This window comes from Antedon bifida, chromosome 5 (genome assembly GCF_963402885.1).
Source record: "Antedon bifida chromosome 5, ecAntBifi1.1, whole genome shotgun sequence".
Taxonomy (NCBI): Eukaryota; Metazoa; Echinodermata; class Crinoidea; order Comatulida; family Antedonidae; genus Antedon; species Antedon bifida.
In genome coordinates, this window is record NC_136230.1 from 21300401 (window position 1) to 21320338 (window position 19938).

The window sequence follows — 19938 nt, forward strand, 5'->3', positions numbered from 1 at the left end:
GTGTATTACTATCATATTGTGTCAAGTCAATTCTGGCAAAACTAGTAAAGTCAGCAACAAATCAACAACAAAAAAGACAAGGATAACGAAAATATTAAATTGTTACGTTTATGATGATTTTACAATGATGATGATTTTAATGCTGAAAATCTTATTTCATTAGGCCCAAACATTTTAAAACTGACTAATGACGATTTACGAAAGCCCGTTTTTAGTAGTAAGTAATTTACACTAACGTTGGTTTTTGCAAGCGTATATTCTTATGTTCATCTTTTCAAAATGCAACCAATCAGAATAGGATTCGCTTAGTGGAAAACAGGCTTAAAGACAATAAATCTTACTCCTAATAAAATTGTTCAGGTCTCTCGCTTCTTTTATCTCATATTCATCAAGGCTCTCATGGTAGACCTGTAGCTTGGCCATCTTCATTACACTCTCACCACCAAACACAATGCTTCCAAAACTAATTTCCGTGAATTCCGTATCAGCCGTACAAGCAATCTCCCCGTTTCGCCAAAGTCGAATTTTTCTTTCGAATCCGTTGAAAGTAAGAGCAAAGAATGTCCACTCTTCAGAACGTATGACATTGCAACGGATAACCTCGCCATACAAGTTGTAATTTACCGCTACTTCTGAAACGTGATATAATTTATTAGCGGCGGGAAAAGCAAAAATGAATTCAAATGAATCGGAATAAACGAAGGTATTTTCTGAACCGTCGATCATGAACACAAAGAAAGCCAGCGTAAAAGTTGAGCCTTTGTGTCCATACAGTAAAGTTATCTGTGAACCAATATCTTTGTTTATTAATACTGCTTCATCTTGCTCGCCATAAATACCAGTAGTAAATTGTAGATTCGATGATCCTTTTAAGTAATTGATGTTGCAAGATATGTCTTGCAAGTTGTAAGTCTTGTTCAATGGACTAACTTGGATTGGAGTCGCACACTGATCAGGCTCTGTAAAATTGAGGACACTATAATGAGACGGATTTGAACAATTTAACTAACCCACATCAACGATCAGCAAAACTTTATTATTGTGATGATAATTACAAACTAGAAGAAATAAATTAGAAGGATAGAGTGAGTGTGCGCATAATCTTAATTACTTTCATTAAAAAACTAAATTAGATTCTTCACGTCATAATAATTTTAAACATTTAAAAAATCGAATGAAAACAAATTTAGATTATTGATCAGCGGACTATCGCACCCCATCCATTATCCAGTTCCGTTTACACTGGAGATACTTACCAGTACTCATTTTCAGGTCATCACTGTATACTTTAATTTCACAAATTGTTATGTATTCCTGTTTATGAGGATGCCATAGTTTCACATAGCGTCCTCTGATTGGTGGGTTGCAAGTGATTTCAAACAATGGTGAGCGTAACGCATCTTCATTTGGTACAGGCTGACCACAAGTTGTTACCGTCTTCAAGTCACTTTCAGTAATCATAACCTCAGCACCCACAATGCGCTTGTTGTTCAAAGTACTGGCTGTTCACAGATTATTTTATATTAAATGATGATGATAATAAATTACATGAGGGAATATACCATCTACACATAATATAGTCTATTAACTTTCCTACACAAAAGCATCCCTCTCCCCGAAAAAAATAATTTTTTATTATAAGTTAAAATAAAATAACATTTATGCAATATGTATAATAATTAAAAAGGTAGCAATGAAAACAATAATCGTTTATAACAATAATAAAGATATTTGTATAACACCTAAATCAATTCATGTCATTTGATTGGAAGATTGTGGGTCACATGGTGTGCAGTAGTAGGCCTATACAAATAATGAATGTTTAAATGGGGAATGGTACAAATAGGCTTCAGCGAGTTGAAATTATAATCTTTCATCATTCACCGAATTATATTATTGTACCATTCCACAAATTTTGTTTTATTCATTTTGTTTTATATAACATCTAAATTGATTCCTGTAATTTTTTAACCATATTGAATAAGGCCTATTTTGATTCACATTGAAATTTGATTCATTTTTTTTTAATGTAAAAATATATATGTTGTTTGTGACATTTGACTGTGAACCTTATGGCCAATTTTCTGATGAAAACCGTCACTGTGACCTGTAGATAATTATAGTTTTGTTGATTTTGACATATGATGTTGTTATTCAAAAGTGAGTGAAAAGGCATGCGCGTAAGATGACATGAATGTTATTGTTGGATGGTGACAGTATTCCGGTCTATTTAAGGAAAAAAAAACATTGTTTACTTATTTTATTAATAATAACCACTGTTGATATGTTGTAGTCAGTTTCAAGATCGATCTCAAGCCATTCACCGACGATCTTTCTTTCTAATTAAAAAAAACATTCTGTTTACATTATTCAACATACATGGTCAGTGCCTATTATGGGCTTACACATAATAAACGGATAAAAGCGAATAGTTTCTTAGGTTGGATATAATCATGGCATAAATTAAGAATTCTCTTTGTTTGAGGTTAATTGTTTTAGAAATGTTCTCGACGTACGTGCTAAAGTTTATTTTAAGCAACTATAGGGACATGTACCGACATGATTAACGAATAGCTAGGATAATTTAGGCCTACATGTTTCGTCGAAAAGTCTCAACTTCAGAATAATGGGACCTCACCTGTATGAGAACATGACGGTTCTATTTCAACTCCATCGGTTGCATACTCAGGCAAGTAACTTGAATATACAGATGATGATGTCACTGTCTTGTTATAAGATACGAGTGCTGAAATGCATTTTCATTTCGACAAAATAACACAGATAAATTGTATACTGTACTATACTTTTAATTTATCTACGATTTTAATAAATAGGCAAATTCTACTGTTAATTGTCAAAGTTGTTGAAATGATAATAATCGTACTTATTTATCTACTTCTTGTAAGCTTGCTGCTGCTTCACCATTTGTAAATTTTTAGATGTTTTCACCTCCACTATTGTTGGTTAACTTCTACTACTATCACCAATTGAATGGTTTTACTAAAAGTTATTAATTGTTGTATTACCAAATAAATAGAAACTGTTGCGACAAGTACAACGTCGGCACCCTACATCACACCCTCTCACACTCACTGTTTGCTGATTTAATGAAGAATACTAAATAAATACTATACAACTCACCTGCATCAGCGGTTAAAGAGTTGAAAAGAAAACGAAAATAAACAAGAAACGCAACACCGACATACATCATGCTCAATCAATTGCTATGAATCTCGTTAACGATACAACTTGTTACTTTGACATCCAATTCACACTGTAAATGCTTAATATTTTCCCCCAATATTTCAAGTCGACCTTCGAACAATGCGAACGTGTGTTAACATTAAAAAAAAAACGCGATTCATCATTTCGATTTAATAACTTGGAAATAAAAACGTTTAAGTCTTCTCGTTAAATTTCTTTCTGTCATATATTACCTAATTTAAAAAAAACTTGTTACTTTGACATCCAATTCACACTGTAAATGCTTATAGATGTATTGTCCATTGAAACACAAAAAAATGAAGGTAAAAATATTCTAAATTTAAATTAGCCATATCAAAGTAATATTAAAGTTATTCACTTTAAGTCGAAAATTCGAGCCAAAAGCAACAAGTTTACGTAATTAACAGGTAAATTAGTTTGATTACATTTCGTCTGGAAAATCGTCGCGAGCGAAAGTAAACAAAGATTTCAAACCACGAGTACACATTATGCATATGCTAATTAGGATCGTTTACAACTCGTCACGGTTGAGAAGGTATTTTCACACAGATCGTGAGGAAGTTTTATGATTATGCATACAGAGTAGCCAAACAAGCGCGTTTTATTATTGGAAATGTTTTGATCGAAAACTTTGACTGGAAGTCAAAGTTATTTTTTTAACAAAAAAACGTCTGTATTTCAGTTAAAGGATTTTTTTTCGACAAATTTTTGGTGATAGTTAATAACTATTATGATACTTCAAAACGACCCACCTTTTTTCGAAATCTGTTATTTTTTATTTTTTGGAATTAGTCAAAGGGACAATACATCTTTAATATTTTCCCCCAATATTTCAAGTCGACCTTCAAACAATGCGAACGTGTGTTAACATTAAAAAAAACGCGATTTATCATTTCGATTTAATAACTTGTAAATAAAAACGTTTAAGTCTTCTCGTTAAATTTCTTTCTGTCATATATTACCTAATTTAAAAAGTAAATTACAATATTTTGAATCGTGCATGTTTATAATAACGATAATCCTGTACTTTCAATAGTATTTGTCCACAATAAATGTGCATAAAATGTAATTCTGATATTCCTGGCAAAATATTGTACAAATAAGGATTTTTTTAGTTTTCTAGGTTGAACGTAGAATTAGTCAAACTTTACCCGGTCTCATTTTACACCTCCCGACTCTCTGATAATGACGAGTCTCCCTTCTCGCTCTCCCGCTAAAATGCAATTTCTCCCTTTGGATAAACAAACACATTTATAATTTCTACTACTCTTAAAAAATACTAATAGCGATACCCATGTACAATTACACTATACCGTATTTATTGAGTTATTTTAGAACAGTTCGTCACATTAGAAATGGTAATACGTATACAGTATTTTTTTTAATTTATTTTTTATGCTGATCATTAGGGACCCTCAAAGGTTCACAAGACAAACATATACACAATTGATGCTCTACATAAACAAAGTCTTATTACAAGTCTTTGGGAGTGGAGTTGTAATTTTGTCCTTAGAAAAAATCCCGACATATGTGACGACGTGTGAATTTTGTTTTTAATTAATTGTATTATTTATAAATTAAATGTTTGAGCTAAGTTTCACTTATAGGATTATTAACCGTAAGCCATAGTATAATAAGCTAGAACTAATCATACATGATTAATTTAAATAATTATAATTATAGAATAATATAGTAATCTGTCTTTCTTTTATTACTAAAAATATATTCATTTCGTAATGAAGTTTCATAATATAGCCTATATATATATATATATATATATTTATTCGGAATTACACCTTTAGATCGGTGGCACACTTAGTACAAAGGTGCATCCTTCACAATAACAATATAAAATATAACAATTAATGAATTACATAGAGAAAAGTATAAAGGCAAAAACAACTATCAACCCCTATCCTACCCCCACCCCCCAATTTAAATCGATACATACAGTAGATCATTACTTTACACAAATGAATACAAAACAAAATATAGTAAAAGTGTATTAAATAAAATCACCTGACTAAACACAGGTTATTACGTAAACCCACCAACCCTCTTACCCACCCCTTTTCAATTTACGTAATGTAGCAATGTAGATAACATAGTTATTGAGTCATGGAATTCAGTGAATCATTTCGAAATTTCCATGCTCTTTTTAGGTATATTTTACAAAAACTATCCAAAATATTATCACACTCGTCATCAATTAAATTATCTGAGTATCCCAAAATATATTTAAGTTTGTCATTTTCATTGTGTTCTTCATAAATTAACGTATCTCTTTAAATGTTAATTTTCTTCTTAGCGTATTAATTTCTAAGCGCATTCATTTTCTTAAACATATTCATTTCTTAACATAATCATTTTAGCATATACATTTCATAACACAATTCATATTTTAGCATATTCATTTCTTAACATAATCATTTTAGCACATCATTTCTTAACATAATTAATATTTTAGCATATTCAGTTCTCAGTAACATAATCATATTTTAGCATATTCATTTCTTAACATAATTTATATTTTGGCATATTCATTTCTCAGTAACATAATCATATTTTAGCATATTCATTTCTCAGTAACATAATCATATTTTAGCATATTCATTTCTTAACATAATTCATATTTTGACATATTCATTTCTCAGTAACATAATCATATTTTAGCATATTCATTTCTCAACATAATTCATATTTTGGCATATTCATTTCGAAACAGAATCATATTAGCATGTACATTTCTTAACACAATTCATATTTTGGCATCATTTCTTAACATAATCATATTTTAATATAGTAATTTAGACCTTCGTAATCCAACTGAGGAATTGAAGGCTACAATGTAATTCGGAAGTAAAGCATGACAATGAGAGCAGAATGATAAGGAAGTAGCACTTGACCTCTTGATATTTTTTTTTAATTTAAAAAATACTAAGTTTTCAGGGATAAAAATGAAAATGTATAAGATTTAAGTGTTTTTAAACTTAAAATTGTAGCGAGATCCGCTTTGTTTACAATATTTTTAACCAACACGCCAATTTATAGTAACATCATCACGGATAACAATAACAACATATATGTTTAGTCATGAACGCCTTAGTAGGCCTACTGTATTATTTAAAAGATATTTGCTATTATAACACACCTGGTTGTATTCTTGCAATTTGTAGTAGGTGACCTGTGTTATAAAACAAATAATGAATAAGTTTTGTATTCGTTAAAACAGTGAAGAGTGAAATTACACTCTTCACTCTTCACATTACTGCACTGTTGACCAACCACACCGTTTCATAGTTTTTAAAAATGCCTTTCTATTTATAACATCTCTGTACAATAGAATATAGATTTTACTGTGTAATTTGAACTATCCTCCCACTGATAAGAAAGTGCTTATTTTCAACAAGCTTGTGTAACACAAATCAAATTCCAAAAATTATGAAACATAGAAGAAACTATAGGCCTAGATCGATAATTATTGGAATGTATGATCAATAGAAATTATTTTTTACCCGCATCTTGCCTTTACACGTACAGTAGAAAATAGTGGTAGGTAATGTAACAATGGTACATTTTAAAATACAGTTTAGGCCTGCATAAAATGTTTAGTCCATTATAGGCTACACATCAGTCTATATTGGAAAACAAACACAGTAAAAATACTCCATTTGCCCCGTAAAAACAAAAATAATGAGAGTAGGCCTACTAGGCACACACAATGGAATACTTGGTTGGCAAACGCATGACAACACTACAGGCGTTAGTTGTCGGAAGCTGGTCTTCTAATGTTAAAAAATCTATACAAGGTGGCTGACCGAGATCGTTATCGGTAAATGGGGAGAACCACCTGCAAGCGCCAGAATATCGTTCAATTAATACACTGTACTTTCCCCTCTAAACAAAGCCAAAGTGTCACGTTATATTTTATGTTATGTAGTTTCATAATCATTATTAAAAATTAAGACATAATATAACCGTACTATAACACTTTGGAACAATAATTCCATTTTGGTGAAGTATCAATGTTGAGTGGACAATAATCGGTTTATTTGATTCTAAATTCCTGTTTTCAGAGTTACTATCCAATTGGATTTTAACCATACCTTGAAAGCCCTAGTGGTCTAATTGTAGGATGTCTAAATAACTAACACACGAGCAAAGATACACCCAGCTATTTTCACTCCCTTCCTTCTGATACTCCATTATTCGCCCCACAATACGTGGGTTTCAATTGTAGACCTAGTAGACCTAACAGTTCCAGTCATCACCAGTTACCCCAAAACCCAGCCCCTCCTCTTTCCCTGGAATAATTGAGATAACCAATTGTATTAATTTATACGGTAGGATAACGAACAAATGTAGGCCTACAAATTCGCTCTCTTAAGTTAGATAGGTTTAGTTATAATAAAATCGTAGAAGCTTTCCCCTGTGGTTTGATAAAGAATTAAGAAGGCTTTACATAACAAAGAAAAATGAAGAAAATGATAACCGTTTAACAAGCAGCAATTTCAAATTGTACTGGGTTTAAGATGATGTCTAAATATAAATATAAAGAACATCTAAATACACTAGCAAGCCAGATTTGCTCCAATAAAAAACTATAATTCTGGAGTTGGATGCAGAGCATCAAACAAAAATATACTAATTATCCTTCTGTCCCATAACGGTGTTTCTGATCAATTTAATTATGAAATTTTTTTTTCGATAGTACTGATGACTCTCCCTGAATATAATGTAGAAACATTTTCGAGATTTTGGGTGGAGCAGCATGTCATGGAGAGAGCCTTCTGAACATCAACATCCCTAAAGCCTCTTACTGTGATCAAATTGGTAATGCCATTCTAAAAAGTACCGCGAAAATTAATAATTTTTCTTTAACCAGAGTTCAGTTATTATTGGACGCCGGTAAATTTCCTTAATCTTTTATCTTTATATAAGACTATTATTAGGCCTCTTAGTGACCGTAAAGTGCTTTTTGATAATATTTTCTTGACAAGATTTTGAACTCTCTCTTTTTTAACCTTCTCTGTATTGTGTAATTCTGGTATTGTGTTTGACTCTTTCAAAATGTTTAAGTCCAAAATTCTGTTTTATTCAATATTTTGTCATTTTTGTATTGTCTCATGTTTATCAACTTTGTATAAGTGGAGGTTTTCATCTCTGTCAGTTGATTTAAAATAAAATAATGTTACTTTCTTTTCTATGTTGACGATTATTAAATATTCGATCACGTTACCTTCGGCGTCTAACAAATAGTAAAACCAGAACGGATTGGACAATTCTTCCGCCCTTCTCGCATTACTTCACTGTAGATAACTCAAAACAAATTTCGGACATTACTAGAAGGTTCGCGGATTCATCACCGCGTTTTAAAATCCTACATACATTGAAATACATGTAAAGAAAAACAAAGAATTGAATTTTATAAAATGTTTTTGTTTAATGAATATTTCCCTGAGAATCACATGGGTCATTATACAAATAATTAATTCATTGAACTATTTGATAGCAAACATGAATCACATTTCTATAATACAAGACCATGATCCAAAATTCCTTAATTATTCTTTCCAAATCGTTACTATATTATTTCAGAAAGAATTTCACTCTTCCCTGATTATATAAATAATATAATATGTCAGGGAAGAGTGAAGTAATTTCACTCTTCCCTGATTAAATAAATAATAATAAATTAATTATATTATTGCCGTCTAATAATAAAAAAAATAAAGTAAAACCATTCTTTTGAAACATGCCTGTAAGAGACACTTTCCTACAAAACAAGGGGCATTCAGGGACAATTTGTTGGGTCCCGAAGGCTTCCCCTAATGGGGATTTTACTTTATATTTATATGTATTTTTCTATTAAAATGTTGAGGTCTCATTTGGATGGAAATGTTCTTAATCTGAACTGCTTCCACTTTCTGATAAATTTGGTCCCTCCACTTGACCCTTTGATGTTTTTTTATATGTCTGTTTTGATTTTTCATCAGTGTTTGCTTCATCACTGCCACTTTCCTCTTTGTACAATACATTCTTTTTACCCCTTTTTCTTCTTTTATTAGGTTTACATTTAATATCTTGCTTGTTTCCAGAATCTGTTGTAGTCTTCTTAGTATCACCTGCAGCATCAACTTTTACAGATTTTCTTTTTTGTTTTAGAGCCTTTTTCTTCTTTTTACCTTGTTGATTATCCGACTTTTCTTCGCTATCACTGTAAGATGTTGTCGGTTGACATTTTTTCAAAACTCGTTTCAGCCGTTTACTTTGAATGTCTGAATTTTGATGTGCGACTATTCCAAAGTATGATGTAATTGGCCGCTGAACCTACGAAAATTATAGATAGATTGGTTAATAGGCCACTATAGAAAGCAATTGAAAAATATTGTGAGTGCCTAATATGTACACTTAAGGTGTGTCAATATTAAAATATGTTATAATTCATTAATAGTAGCCACTTATCTGACATGGGTCTTAGTATGGCAGACACTAACAATAAAAAACATTTTTATATTCAAAAAGAACAGTAAACAAAGAAATGGTGCAAATGAAATTAAAAACTTACATTTTGTTCATTCATCTTTTTTAAAACTGGTAGAACATTTTCGTCGGTTTTCTTTATGTTCCAGTTTAAACGTTCAAGTGCAAATGTGAAATCAGAAAATTAAAGAAAAACCAACTATAAAATAGCATTGTGCTATTTCAAAGAAATAAGAGTAAGAAAAGATTTGACACAATACAAAATGAACAGATTTGTAAATTCTACAGCTTATGAGAAAATCTACTTATTGTAGAAACTGCAACATTTATCTTTGTATAGAAACAGTCAAAATATTCTCTAGTCAGGTCACTAACATTTATAAATTTGCCATTTGTTTTATATATTTTTGCTACTGCTAAAAATGAGAAAAGGATATCCTCGAATTGAGTCTAGATCTGGCATTCCCCAAGAGAATTCCTCTGTCGACTCATCAACCAGTGGATTCATGAATGCCTTCAAGACTTCTTCTTGTGGAAATGTGGATGGAAGATCAAGCTTGCGCAACTGTGATTTGATCTTGGTTTCTACAGGAGGATTTAGATTACCAGAATTGGCATCCCACCAAGCTCTAGAAAAATTAATAACAATGTATACGAAGTCAGTGAAACCATAATTTGTGCATTATGTATACAGTAAAAAATATACTATTATTTTTTTCAGTTTCAATAAAAACAATAACCTAATAATGAAATGTGATTGTACAGTAATCAACACATAATGTTACATTAACAATAAGCTTTGTAATACAAAGTTATTATTCAACAATAACTTTTCTGTATATTGTACGTTGGCAGCTGATGATAACCATATAACAATGTATTTTCCATGGCCTATTAAGGTATTGACCGCGACCACTTCCTGCTATGATGCCCCTGCAGTTGTAAATGAGCAACTTACCTGAAGTCTCTTAATCCGTCAATACCTTTACCAGGGAACTCGCTAAGTATTTCCATAGCTGTGATACAACCAACCCCATCTAAACCATCAGTATAGTCACAGCCAAGTAGAAGACCCATATTAATCATTTTTATTCGATCAAGAACTTGACGAATATGAAAAATAATAGTACAGTAGATTATAAAGTATTTTTTTCTTAAATTTAATTTATATAGCTACAGTTATATATTTAAGTTTTACTTTTAATGTCTTAATTTAATTTCAATTTAGGAATAATACAAATTAAAAAAATTTAATTAAATTATTTAAAATAGATCAAAAATTCACATTTCATTGAGTTACAATTTACCTATCTCTTTTATCTGTGATGTCCTTGTGGACAAAAATGATAAAGAGATAGCAGGATCATTACTTAATTCAACCAATGATTTCCATTATCACGTCATGGGTTTTGCTGAAATTTGGTACACAAAGAGCCCCTAAGCTAAAACGTCAGAATTCTAAATGTTAGCTTAATTTGGTTCACGAGATATTGACTTTGAATTTAACCATGGCCACCATTTTTAGGTTATGTGTTTTTATGCCAAATTTATATAATTTTGCATTTAAACATGTAAGCTATAACATATCCAAAAACTGGAGATATGTTTTTGCATATGTGAGAGAATGCTTTTAAAATGTCTATACATTTCCATCGAATACACTTGCTTATACACATCGTATACACATTTGATCTACATATTTTTATTACACATCACAGCTGAGCAAAACCTCAAGGTGCAGTATTTGAGGTATAAATATTAACATTGTTACATTTCATTTGTAAGCTTAGAAAAAGTTTTTCCTGATATTCATTACATTACATTACTCACATAGTTGATTTTCAAAGTTACAGCTTTCATAAAACTCAACTTCTTTATCCTTGGTAAAAAAGTTTTTATAAACTTTACGACCGCCAAAGAGCCAGACGTCACTATCATCTGTAATGGATCCATGTGTTTGGTCACAAAGGTCAAGGAAAGCACACTGCGCTTCTGCCTCTTGAGGGCTTGTAATATATGGAATGCCAAAAAGCTCAAGTAATTCCTGAAATATAATTTTGAAAAATGATAAAATTAGTTAATTGGTATAATGGGGTTGTATTAAATTCAAAATAGCAAAATAAGTTTCAAGATCTTTTAAAATAATCAATTATATTTTAAAAATTATGAGAGAGTTAAACAAGGCTGTTTTGTGACATGTATGTTTACACATTACTTATTCTGGTGTTACAAACAGTCTTCTGGGACTAGGTCTGTAAATCATAGGTTTGTGTACACTAATTGCCTGTGTACACATAGAAAACATAGAACATATTTGGAGCTAAGTAAGAAGTTACCATGGTGATACTAGTTCACACTGCAACTACAGTATACATACTGTAGCTGTACATTATGACATGACCTTAAGAAGAGAATTATATTTAATTTAATTATTAAAATTGCTCCTGAGCACCTTGAGCATGACATGAATATATATTATTTATTATTACTGTATTACTTTTGTCAATACAATAACAATGGAAACAACATGTATAATTCTGTTGTTTTTTAGAGATGTTAAGATTTCAGTAGTAAAATCTATTTAACTAAATCCATGCCCATACATGTTTAGTCATTTAGATCTCCTAAAACCAAATATTGTTGGTCGACGATGGATTTACCTTACTTTCAGCATACATTTGATCAGTAATTGATGCCCCAATTCTTTGCTGGCGTTGCTGCTCCCTTTTCAATGTTGCTCTTTCTTGCTCAAGAGCATTCTTCATTTCACTAAAATTGCTCTAAAATATAAGGATATCATAGCAAATCAGTGTCGTCTCCCAGATAGTAAACACAGTGAAATCATAAAACCAATATTGTATCAGTTCTTACAGAATTAGATAAAATAGTTGAGAGGTGGCATGGAATGTCTACACAATAAATGACAAACACTATATATCTTAAGTTTTTTTAAGCTTTGTATGTTGTGGTTGCATGTTACTTCTGTAGGTTGAGTAGGCTAATATTGTTGAACTAATCACAAACAATATAATCAAAATAATACTAGATTGTTGTATGTGGATTGTAACTCACAGTATTCATATCTGTCCACTCTTTTATAGACTTTTCTTTATCTTTAGATATAGATTCCATCAATTCTTCTTCTTTACGCTGTAGTGCAATTGATTGTTTTCTGATAAAAAAAACACATAATTCATTCCATTAAGATTAATTTCACCATTACAGTTTTTTTCAGTATTGGCAATAAAAAAATTTCTCAACATTTGAAGAACAATGTCACAAACAAGTCAAATTTGAGATCTGTGACAATGATTAATCTAGAACAATAATATTTCACTGTTTTTCTGCTACTTGTTCCGTCGATCTACACCAAAAAAAATTATGAATCGGGTAATTTTTCAAATTGTCAGAATTTCCATATTAGAATGCATATTTTTGTCAGATTGTGAGTTCTTCTTAAAATAACTCAACAAAGCAAAACGTTTTGAATATTTTTTTAAAGGTGTTAATATTGGCAGCACATGGAGTATGAAATGATACAAGTTTTGCTTTCATTTTCACCTATTTTTTGTGTTGATTTTGTGCTGTATCTCGTCTTTATCTTGCGCTTCATAATTATGCATATCATCCTTAACTGGTACACCAGGATTAGTTTCCATAAAGATTTCAGCAGGAAAAAGTTCATCATTACCTCTTATCTGGGTTGGATCAAATGAGACTTCAATAAAGTCATCTAAAAGGTACATAAAGAAGAAAAAATTACAAAATACTTACAGTAATTGAAAATAAAATGAATGCCTACACTCGTAAGGATCAAAGAAACGGTAAAAATATTATACCTTCAGAGTCACTTTCTTTATCCATTTCATTAGATACTTTTTTTCTTCCGCTTTCTAATTCTTCTTCTGTGGGCGTTTCCTGGTTCTTCACCAGCCTATCATCATTCAAAATCTTATCACAATCTGTTTGGTTTATACTTGTACTATCTTTATAATCACTGACTTGATCGATATCTTTCTCTTGTTTTGTACTATTATTTTTTAGACCAACATCCACATTTTGAGTGTTTGCAATGCTAGTATCTAACCATTGACTCTTGTCTGCCACAGATATGGTAGCATCTGATACCAGACTTTTATTTGCCACAGATTTGGTTTGAATATCTAACTGTAAATGTTGTTGAGTCATTACTTCAATATCCTTGCCATCCGTAACATGATCACTCTTTTTGTCTTGTGTTTCTGATAAAACCAGATCCTTATAAGCTGAAGATGTAGAACTATTCTCGTTTACAATAATGTCATGCTTGTTTAACCTTGTATCATTTGATGTCACTTCTTCTAAAGGCCGATCGTTTCTTGCTTGCCTCAGTGTCATCTTTGCTTTCTGGTTGTCATAGACAGCCTGCATTGCTATTTCAAGATCATTTGCGGTTATTGAACGCTCTGATTCCTTCCCTTCTATGGCATCAAGAGATATGGTAGCATCTGACAGAATTTTGTTTGCCACAGATTTGGTTTTAATATCTAACTGTAAATGTTGAGAATCAGTTAGTACTTCAATATCCTTGCCATCTTTAACAGGATCACTCTTTTTGTCTTGTGTTTCTAATGGAACCAGATCCTTATAAGCTGAAGATGTAGAACTATTCTCATCAGTTTTGTTTACAATAATGTCATGCTTGTTTAACCTTGCATCATTTGATGTCACTTCTTCTAAAGACTGATCATTTCTTGCTTGCTTCATTGCCATCTTTGCCTTCTGGTTGTCAAAGACAGCCTGCATTGCTATTTCAAGATCATTTGCTGTTATTGGACGCTTTGATTCCTTTGCTTCTAAAACACCAATAGTCTCATTATTCCATAAAGACTTAGAGCTTTCAGCAAGATTTTCAACTTGCAAAATGTCTTTGCTGCCAGATGGTTTTGCTTCATCTCCAAGATTTTGTTCAGCATTCTTTTGTTTTTGTGTCTTTACTAAAATGTAGTGTTGGGTGTCTTCAGACACAATCCTTCGTGCTTCTACACTTTTTGTTTCAACATCAAGAATGGAAGCAATTTCTCCAGAACTCTTCCTACTCATCTCATCACGTATATCTTCAAGCTTTCGATTAAGTTTGTTCTTATTTAATAGTTTATTGAGCTGAAAATCTGAAAATTCATTCGCCTCCTGTATTTCAAATAAAAAAAAAATACACATAGAGAAAAGAAAAAAATGAGCATGTTTATTATACTGTAGAGGCTCTTAGTTGTAGGACCTGTTTGGTAGATAGATGGGTATAATGCATGAATGCATTAATCAATTATTTAATTATAGAATGATTACATAACTAGAATGTCATCTAGGCAATAGTGAAGCAATGTGAACAGGGCAGCGACCTCTCAAAATGGCCTATATCTATTCAAAAATATTTATTAGTATACATATAAATAATAATAAATAAAATCATATAAATCAGAGCTCATCAATATAATAAAATTTAATTCAAATGAAACCGGTCTAGTAGTATGTGACAGAATAATAGCCACAACTTCCAACTGGTGTCTCTCACTGGCTAATGTCGTGACCGTTTCCATGATGGCTCGTTTTTAAACAGGTTTGTGTTGAATCTTGCAACATAATAACTCAATGGTGTAAACAGAGTTGTTTATGCATTCACTTTTTTTGGTGTTATCACAGTACTGTACATTTGAGAGAATATGTTCAATGTAAACTCATTCTGTCGCATAAAAATTATAGATTGAATGGGCACATTTCTTCAACCTTGTTTAAATTCATTCATTTCATTTACTACAGTATTTAAATGTTTTGACTAACCTTTGGCAGTGTATTTTTCTTAGCCCATGAATTATGCTTGTTTTTTTCTAGATACTCCTCGATTATTTCATGCTGTATTTCTGGAGGAAACGCCTTAAAGTCTTCTGAATTTATGTCAAAATTGTCAATGTCTTGATCAGTAAACCTTGACATCTGTTGTTGGTGTTCATCCCAGATGTCATCTTCAAAATCTCTAATAAATGTAACATTGATGACAACACATACTGTATTCATTTAAAGGGCATTTGAAAAATATAAATGCCCTGGCAACACAAAGTATGTTAGATCTGTTATTCAGCGTAGCTATTAAATGTTCATTTCTCAATAATGTAATACAGTTGTTCCTAGCTTTAGGGTGTATGTCATTGTCACTGTTATGATATTCATAAATCTATAGTGCAGTTTTAGTAAAAGTATGAGCATTTAAATATTTATTATAATGTTTAAACCTTTTCATTATTCATTGTGCAATTTGGGATTGGACCGTTCTAGAGGTGTTTACCACCTGTTGGTCCCATCTTTCACTGAATGTAGACTGTTCTTTTTTTATGTTATGTCTGTACATTTTTGTGAGAATTTGAATAAATAAAAATAAATAAATAAAAAATTTATCATTGAAAAACCAATTGTCAATATAGTCCAATGTCAATGAATCAACTACCCAATCCAACAACAAGTCAATCAAAATAACTATCTACTCAACATAAACCAACTCATGAGATGGAACTTGTAAAGTTTTGCAGTATTTGCAGTTTCATTTTGTGTTTCTAAAAAGAGGAAAAAGTAAGTTGTTTTGGCATTTTGGTCGTAATGCTACAACCATCTTCTACACAACTTTATTCCCTTTTGTTTGGAAACACATCCTTTACCACAAACATACTAGTGTTTATTCACATGCAAACACTTTAACATATTGAGATAAACCTACAAACAAAATCCTAATGACCTACTTGAAACTATCATCTGAAGCATCAGGTAGTGGTGGCAGGTTGTACATGTCCGGTGCACTAGCTGCTTTTCTGTCAACTCTAGGCATTTTTGTTTTTTTTATACTGTGAAATGAAAAATACAAAATAAAATAGAAACACACACAACAGCTATTCAGTTTCATAAAAAAACAAAGCAAACAAGTTGTATGAAAAAACACTTTTTTTTAATGATATTTTTTGTATGCAAATTCTCAAGCAAAAACAAAAACTATATTTTCAGGCTTTGAAGGGAACAGTTTAGCTCTTTCACGTTAAGAATGCAGCTAGAATAATATCTGTGATTATTTTAATCATAGTGAAGTTAAGTGAGGATAGTGGACATTCCTCTTCAGCAGCAGACCCAGTGATATTGTCCTTTTCATAAGAATATGTTTAGCCCATGCCATGTGCTTCACATCATAAACGGTATCGTTTGCCTGAATAAATATTAACAATTTAGCAAAATAAAATATTGTTCATAGTGTACTGTACACTCTGCAATTGCTAACCTTTTTTTTTTGCCTAGATATGTATCGACAGCATGGACCTTCATATAGTTCTTGAGAATCTGTTCTGAAGCTTGGCCCGTTTTATTTATTGCTAATTCCTTTCTCTTTCTTCTTCCTGCCTATGTATACAGAATAAGAATCATAATCAAAAATTAATTCAATTATAATAATCATAACTTGTAATGACTTTAATAACACCAATCAAGCACATCCTCCAAGAGAAATAAATATCGAAACATGTTTAATGAAAGAAATATTATAAGCTGGACAATTTTAGAAGCCATCTGAACCTGAAGTGAAAGCTTTTCCTGGACCCAGAAGTTCCACTGTCTTTAATTTTACTGTATTTTGGGTAAATACTTGAATATGAAGCATGATTATTATATCTTAGATGCTAAACTATAAATTGCAACAAGCAAAATTACACTTACTAACCATTGTACGTCGCTTAAGCTCTGGAACGCTGCCATCAAATACAAAGATGGGTTTAATTCTGAAATAGAGAAGCTTGCAGATACGATGAACTAATGTGACAAGGTGAGCATTATTCACCAAATTGCCTTCAGAATCCCTCATACCTCGTACAGCTTGATGTAACCAAATGCTGATATCTAATGACTAAATAAGGACTTGAATAGCAATGCAGTCAATAGATGCAATACAGGGGAAGATGTTGGAAATGGGGAGGGGAGGACATTTCATAGACACCATCTTTTCAGTTGTCGGAAGTGTTGTGGAACCTTTTTTCAAAAATCTGCCTGTGCAATTTACAAAATTATTCTTCTTAATATATATAAAGGCCAATTTACACAGATGAGCGGTAACAGTAAGAGGAAAACCACATAGCTTTTCCTACGTAGAATCTGTATCTACAGTATCTGCATTATATGTAAATGGTCATAAGGAATAACAGAGATTCTATATTTTTATTATCGTTACAGCTTGTCTGTGTAAATTGGCCTTAAGAATAACATCTGATCTGTCTTTATATAAAATATCTTTAAAAAGCCTGGTAAAAGTTTTGGAAAACAGTTTTTTACTGCCAAGTTTGTTTAATACCCTTTTACACTGCCGAGCTTATAACAAACCTGTGTCATGTCCGGATAAATTTCCTTTTCACACCTTATTCATTAGGCTGGGAATGACATGGGTTGCGTGTATTTACACTGCAAAATACCAACCCGTGTAAATGTTTTAGATTTATTTGAAATATCGCCCTATCACGCATGAAGGAACACCCTAGTAATGGTCTGCTCATTATACCTCCTACAATATTGTTTTATGGTGATGCAAAAAAAAATTAGTCTACTCGTGAAGAATAATATCTCTTTATATAAAAATGAATAAAAAATAACCATACGTTTTATATATTAAATAATCGAATAAGCAAAACCAGTCTTATCTTAAATTGTATGTAAATTAAATACTATTGTGAGCGAGGATAGAAACCAACCGGAAAAACATACGCAGGTCTGTTAACACCGCGAACATGCAAGTTCACAGGTTCGCTACTTAGCGAGCTACTTCGGTAGTACATTGTTTCTCACTTTTTATCATAATTTACCATTAAAACGTACATTTTTAAGAGAAGGATTGACCTGGTTTAATGTTTTAAAGTAATGAAGTAAAATAAAGTAATTTAAAGTAATTATGAATTATTTTTACAAAACGTCAAAAATTGTAGGAAATGGGTCTGAAAAATGCAAATTACTGTGCAATGCTCCATTGAATCTGTGAGGTTGTGTAAATGTGTGTCACACATCAATCAAAATTGTATTGTATCTATTTCATTTCTAAACTGTCTTTCACAAAACAACTTTTAATACAATTTTAAAAGGATACCAACAGCCAACACCTTTCCTTCCAATGATTCAAGCGTTACAGGTTTCCCTGTAGGTTTTAGAAGTTGCCACAGTCCGTGAACACCCATCTGGACAGTCAATTGGATGATATAGTAGTTAGTCCTGTTAAAAAAATCTACCAGGATCTGTTTTAATTACACTTTATTTTAGTCATGTCTTGTGTAATGCATTTCAGTTACCGCACATCCATTTAGCTTCCTATAAAAATTGTATAGAACAAAATTGACTAAATAATATATTTATTATTAATATGCATTAAAAAAAAAATGTATACAATTATTTTTTTTTACAAAATACAAGTTATGGATTGCTATAGGCTTAGATAATTATTATTAGTACTAATACAGACAGGCAGCAAACTGAATGGCACAGAACTAGGCTTTGTTGAAACGTCTCACTTTTAATGCAACCAACGGCAACAATCATGTATTAGAGTACCTGTAGTCTAAATTTTTAAATAAAAATGTGCTTCACCTAGACAGTATCATGCAGTAGAAAAAATCAATCATACTAATCTTTGCCTGCTAGGGCCCGTTACTAGGCCTAGCCTAGTAGGCCTATATATGCTATAGGCCTAGACTAGTTTCACTCCACGAAAATGAAAAAATCTCCGCGTTATTTTTGGCGCGCCATACCTGTCGCCCGAAATGAACATGACATATTTTGTTCTTTGTGGCGTTTCATGCACTTGGGCGTTCCATAACCGGCGGCCGAAATGCACTGTAACCGCGCGTAGACTGAAGAAGGCTAGCCGGGCGGGGCCTAGCCTAGCTAGCCCTAGCTAGGCTAGGCCTAGAGCCCATAGTTATGCCAGGCTAGGTTAGGCTAGTAAAATTAATAAAGTTACCCCCAGGCTTATCTATATTACTGTAAGTAACTGTAAGTAAGATCATTCACTCTTCATCACACTGCCTGTGTTAAAATACAGATGGATAGACTTGCCACTTTTTATACAAGTTCTTGTGTCATCATCAGTATACGAAACGTAAACATGCCCCCAGTTAGTTTAAGAAGTGTGTATAGCTGGTATGAGTATGGAATGCCCTTGCTGCCTTCTGTGTGTATGTTGTGCGA

At 31.9% G+C, this 19938-nt stretch overlaps 2 protein-coding genes across 5 annotated transcripts; both read right to left on the reverse strand.

The window, feature by feature from the left end:
- Window positions 1–282: 282 nt before the first annotated feature.
- On the reverse strand, window positions 283–2322 carry LOC144843549 (uncharacterized). The gene is made up of 3 exons (XM_078700367.1): window positions 2256–2322; window positions 1257–1502; window positions 283–959 (listed from the first exon to the last, which is right to left on the reverse strand). The coding sequence occupies exons 2-3, from the start codon at window positions 1459–1461 to the stop codon at window positions 322–324; spliced, it is 843 nt and encodes a 280-aa protein (XP_078556493.1). The 5' UTR covers window positions 1462–1502; window positions 2256–2322; the 3' UTR covers window positions 283–321.
- Window positions 2323–8643: 6321 nt separating this feature from the next.
- On the reverse strand, window positions 8644–19938 carry LOC144843563 (DNA excision repair protein ERCC-5-like). 4 transcript variants are annotated; one of them, XM_078700394.1, is made up of 15 exons: window positions 19807–19938; window positions 18845–19062; window positions 17438–17613; window positions 17003–17121; window positions 16476–16577; window positions 15526–15718; window positions 13548–14877; window positions 13270–13441; window positions 12781–12880; window positions 12369–12488; window positions 11539–11752; window positions 10667–10811; window positions 10144–10337; window positions 9794–9876; window positions 8644–9555 (listed from the first exon to the last, which is right to left on the reverse strand). In XM_078700394.1, exons 2-15 carry the CDS (start codon window positions 18930–18932, stop codon window positions 9130–9132), a joined length of 3462 nt encoding a protein of 1153 aa, XP_078556520.1. In that variant the 5' UTR covers window positions 18933–19062; window positions 19807–19938; the 3' UTR covers window positions 8644–9129. The 4 variants fall into 4 exon arrangements, with proteins under 4 accessions (XP_078556520.1, XP_078556522.1, XP_078556521.1 ...); XM_078700396.1 differs by having other exon boundaries at window positions 18845–19058; window positions 19803–19889; XM_078700395.1 differs by lacking the exon at window positions 19807–19938 and adding an exon at window positions 19712–19731.

Coding starts and splice junctions, on each gene's coding strand:
- LOC144843549 (XM_078700367.1), bottom strand. CDS start 1,461: ATGATTACTGAAAGTGACTTGAAGACGGTAACAACTTGTGGTCAGCCT. Junction 960..1,256: donor TGACCTGAAAATGAGTACTG/GTAAGTATCTCC, acceptor TCAATTTTACAG/AGCCTGATCAGTGTGCGACT.
- LOC144843563 (XM_078700394.1), bottom strand. CDS start 18,932: ATGGGTGTTCACGGACTGTGGCAACTTCTAAAACCTACAGGGAAACCT. Junction 17,122..17,437: donor AGCTTAAGCGACGTACAATG/GTTAGTAAGTGT, acceptor CTGTATACATAG/GCAGGAAGAAGAAAGAGAAA. Junction 15,719..16,475: donor GCTTCAGATGATAGTTTCAA/GTAGGTCATTAG, acceptor TACATTTATTAG/AGATTTTGAAGATGACATCT.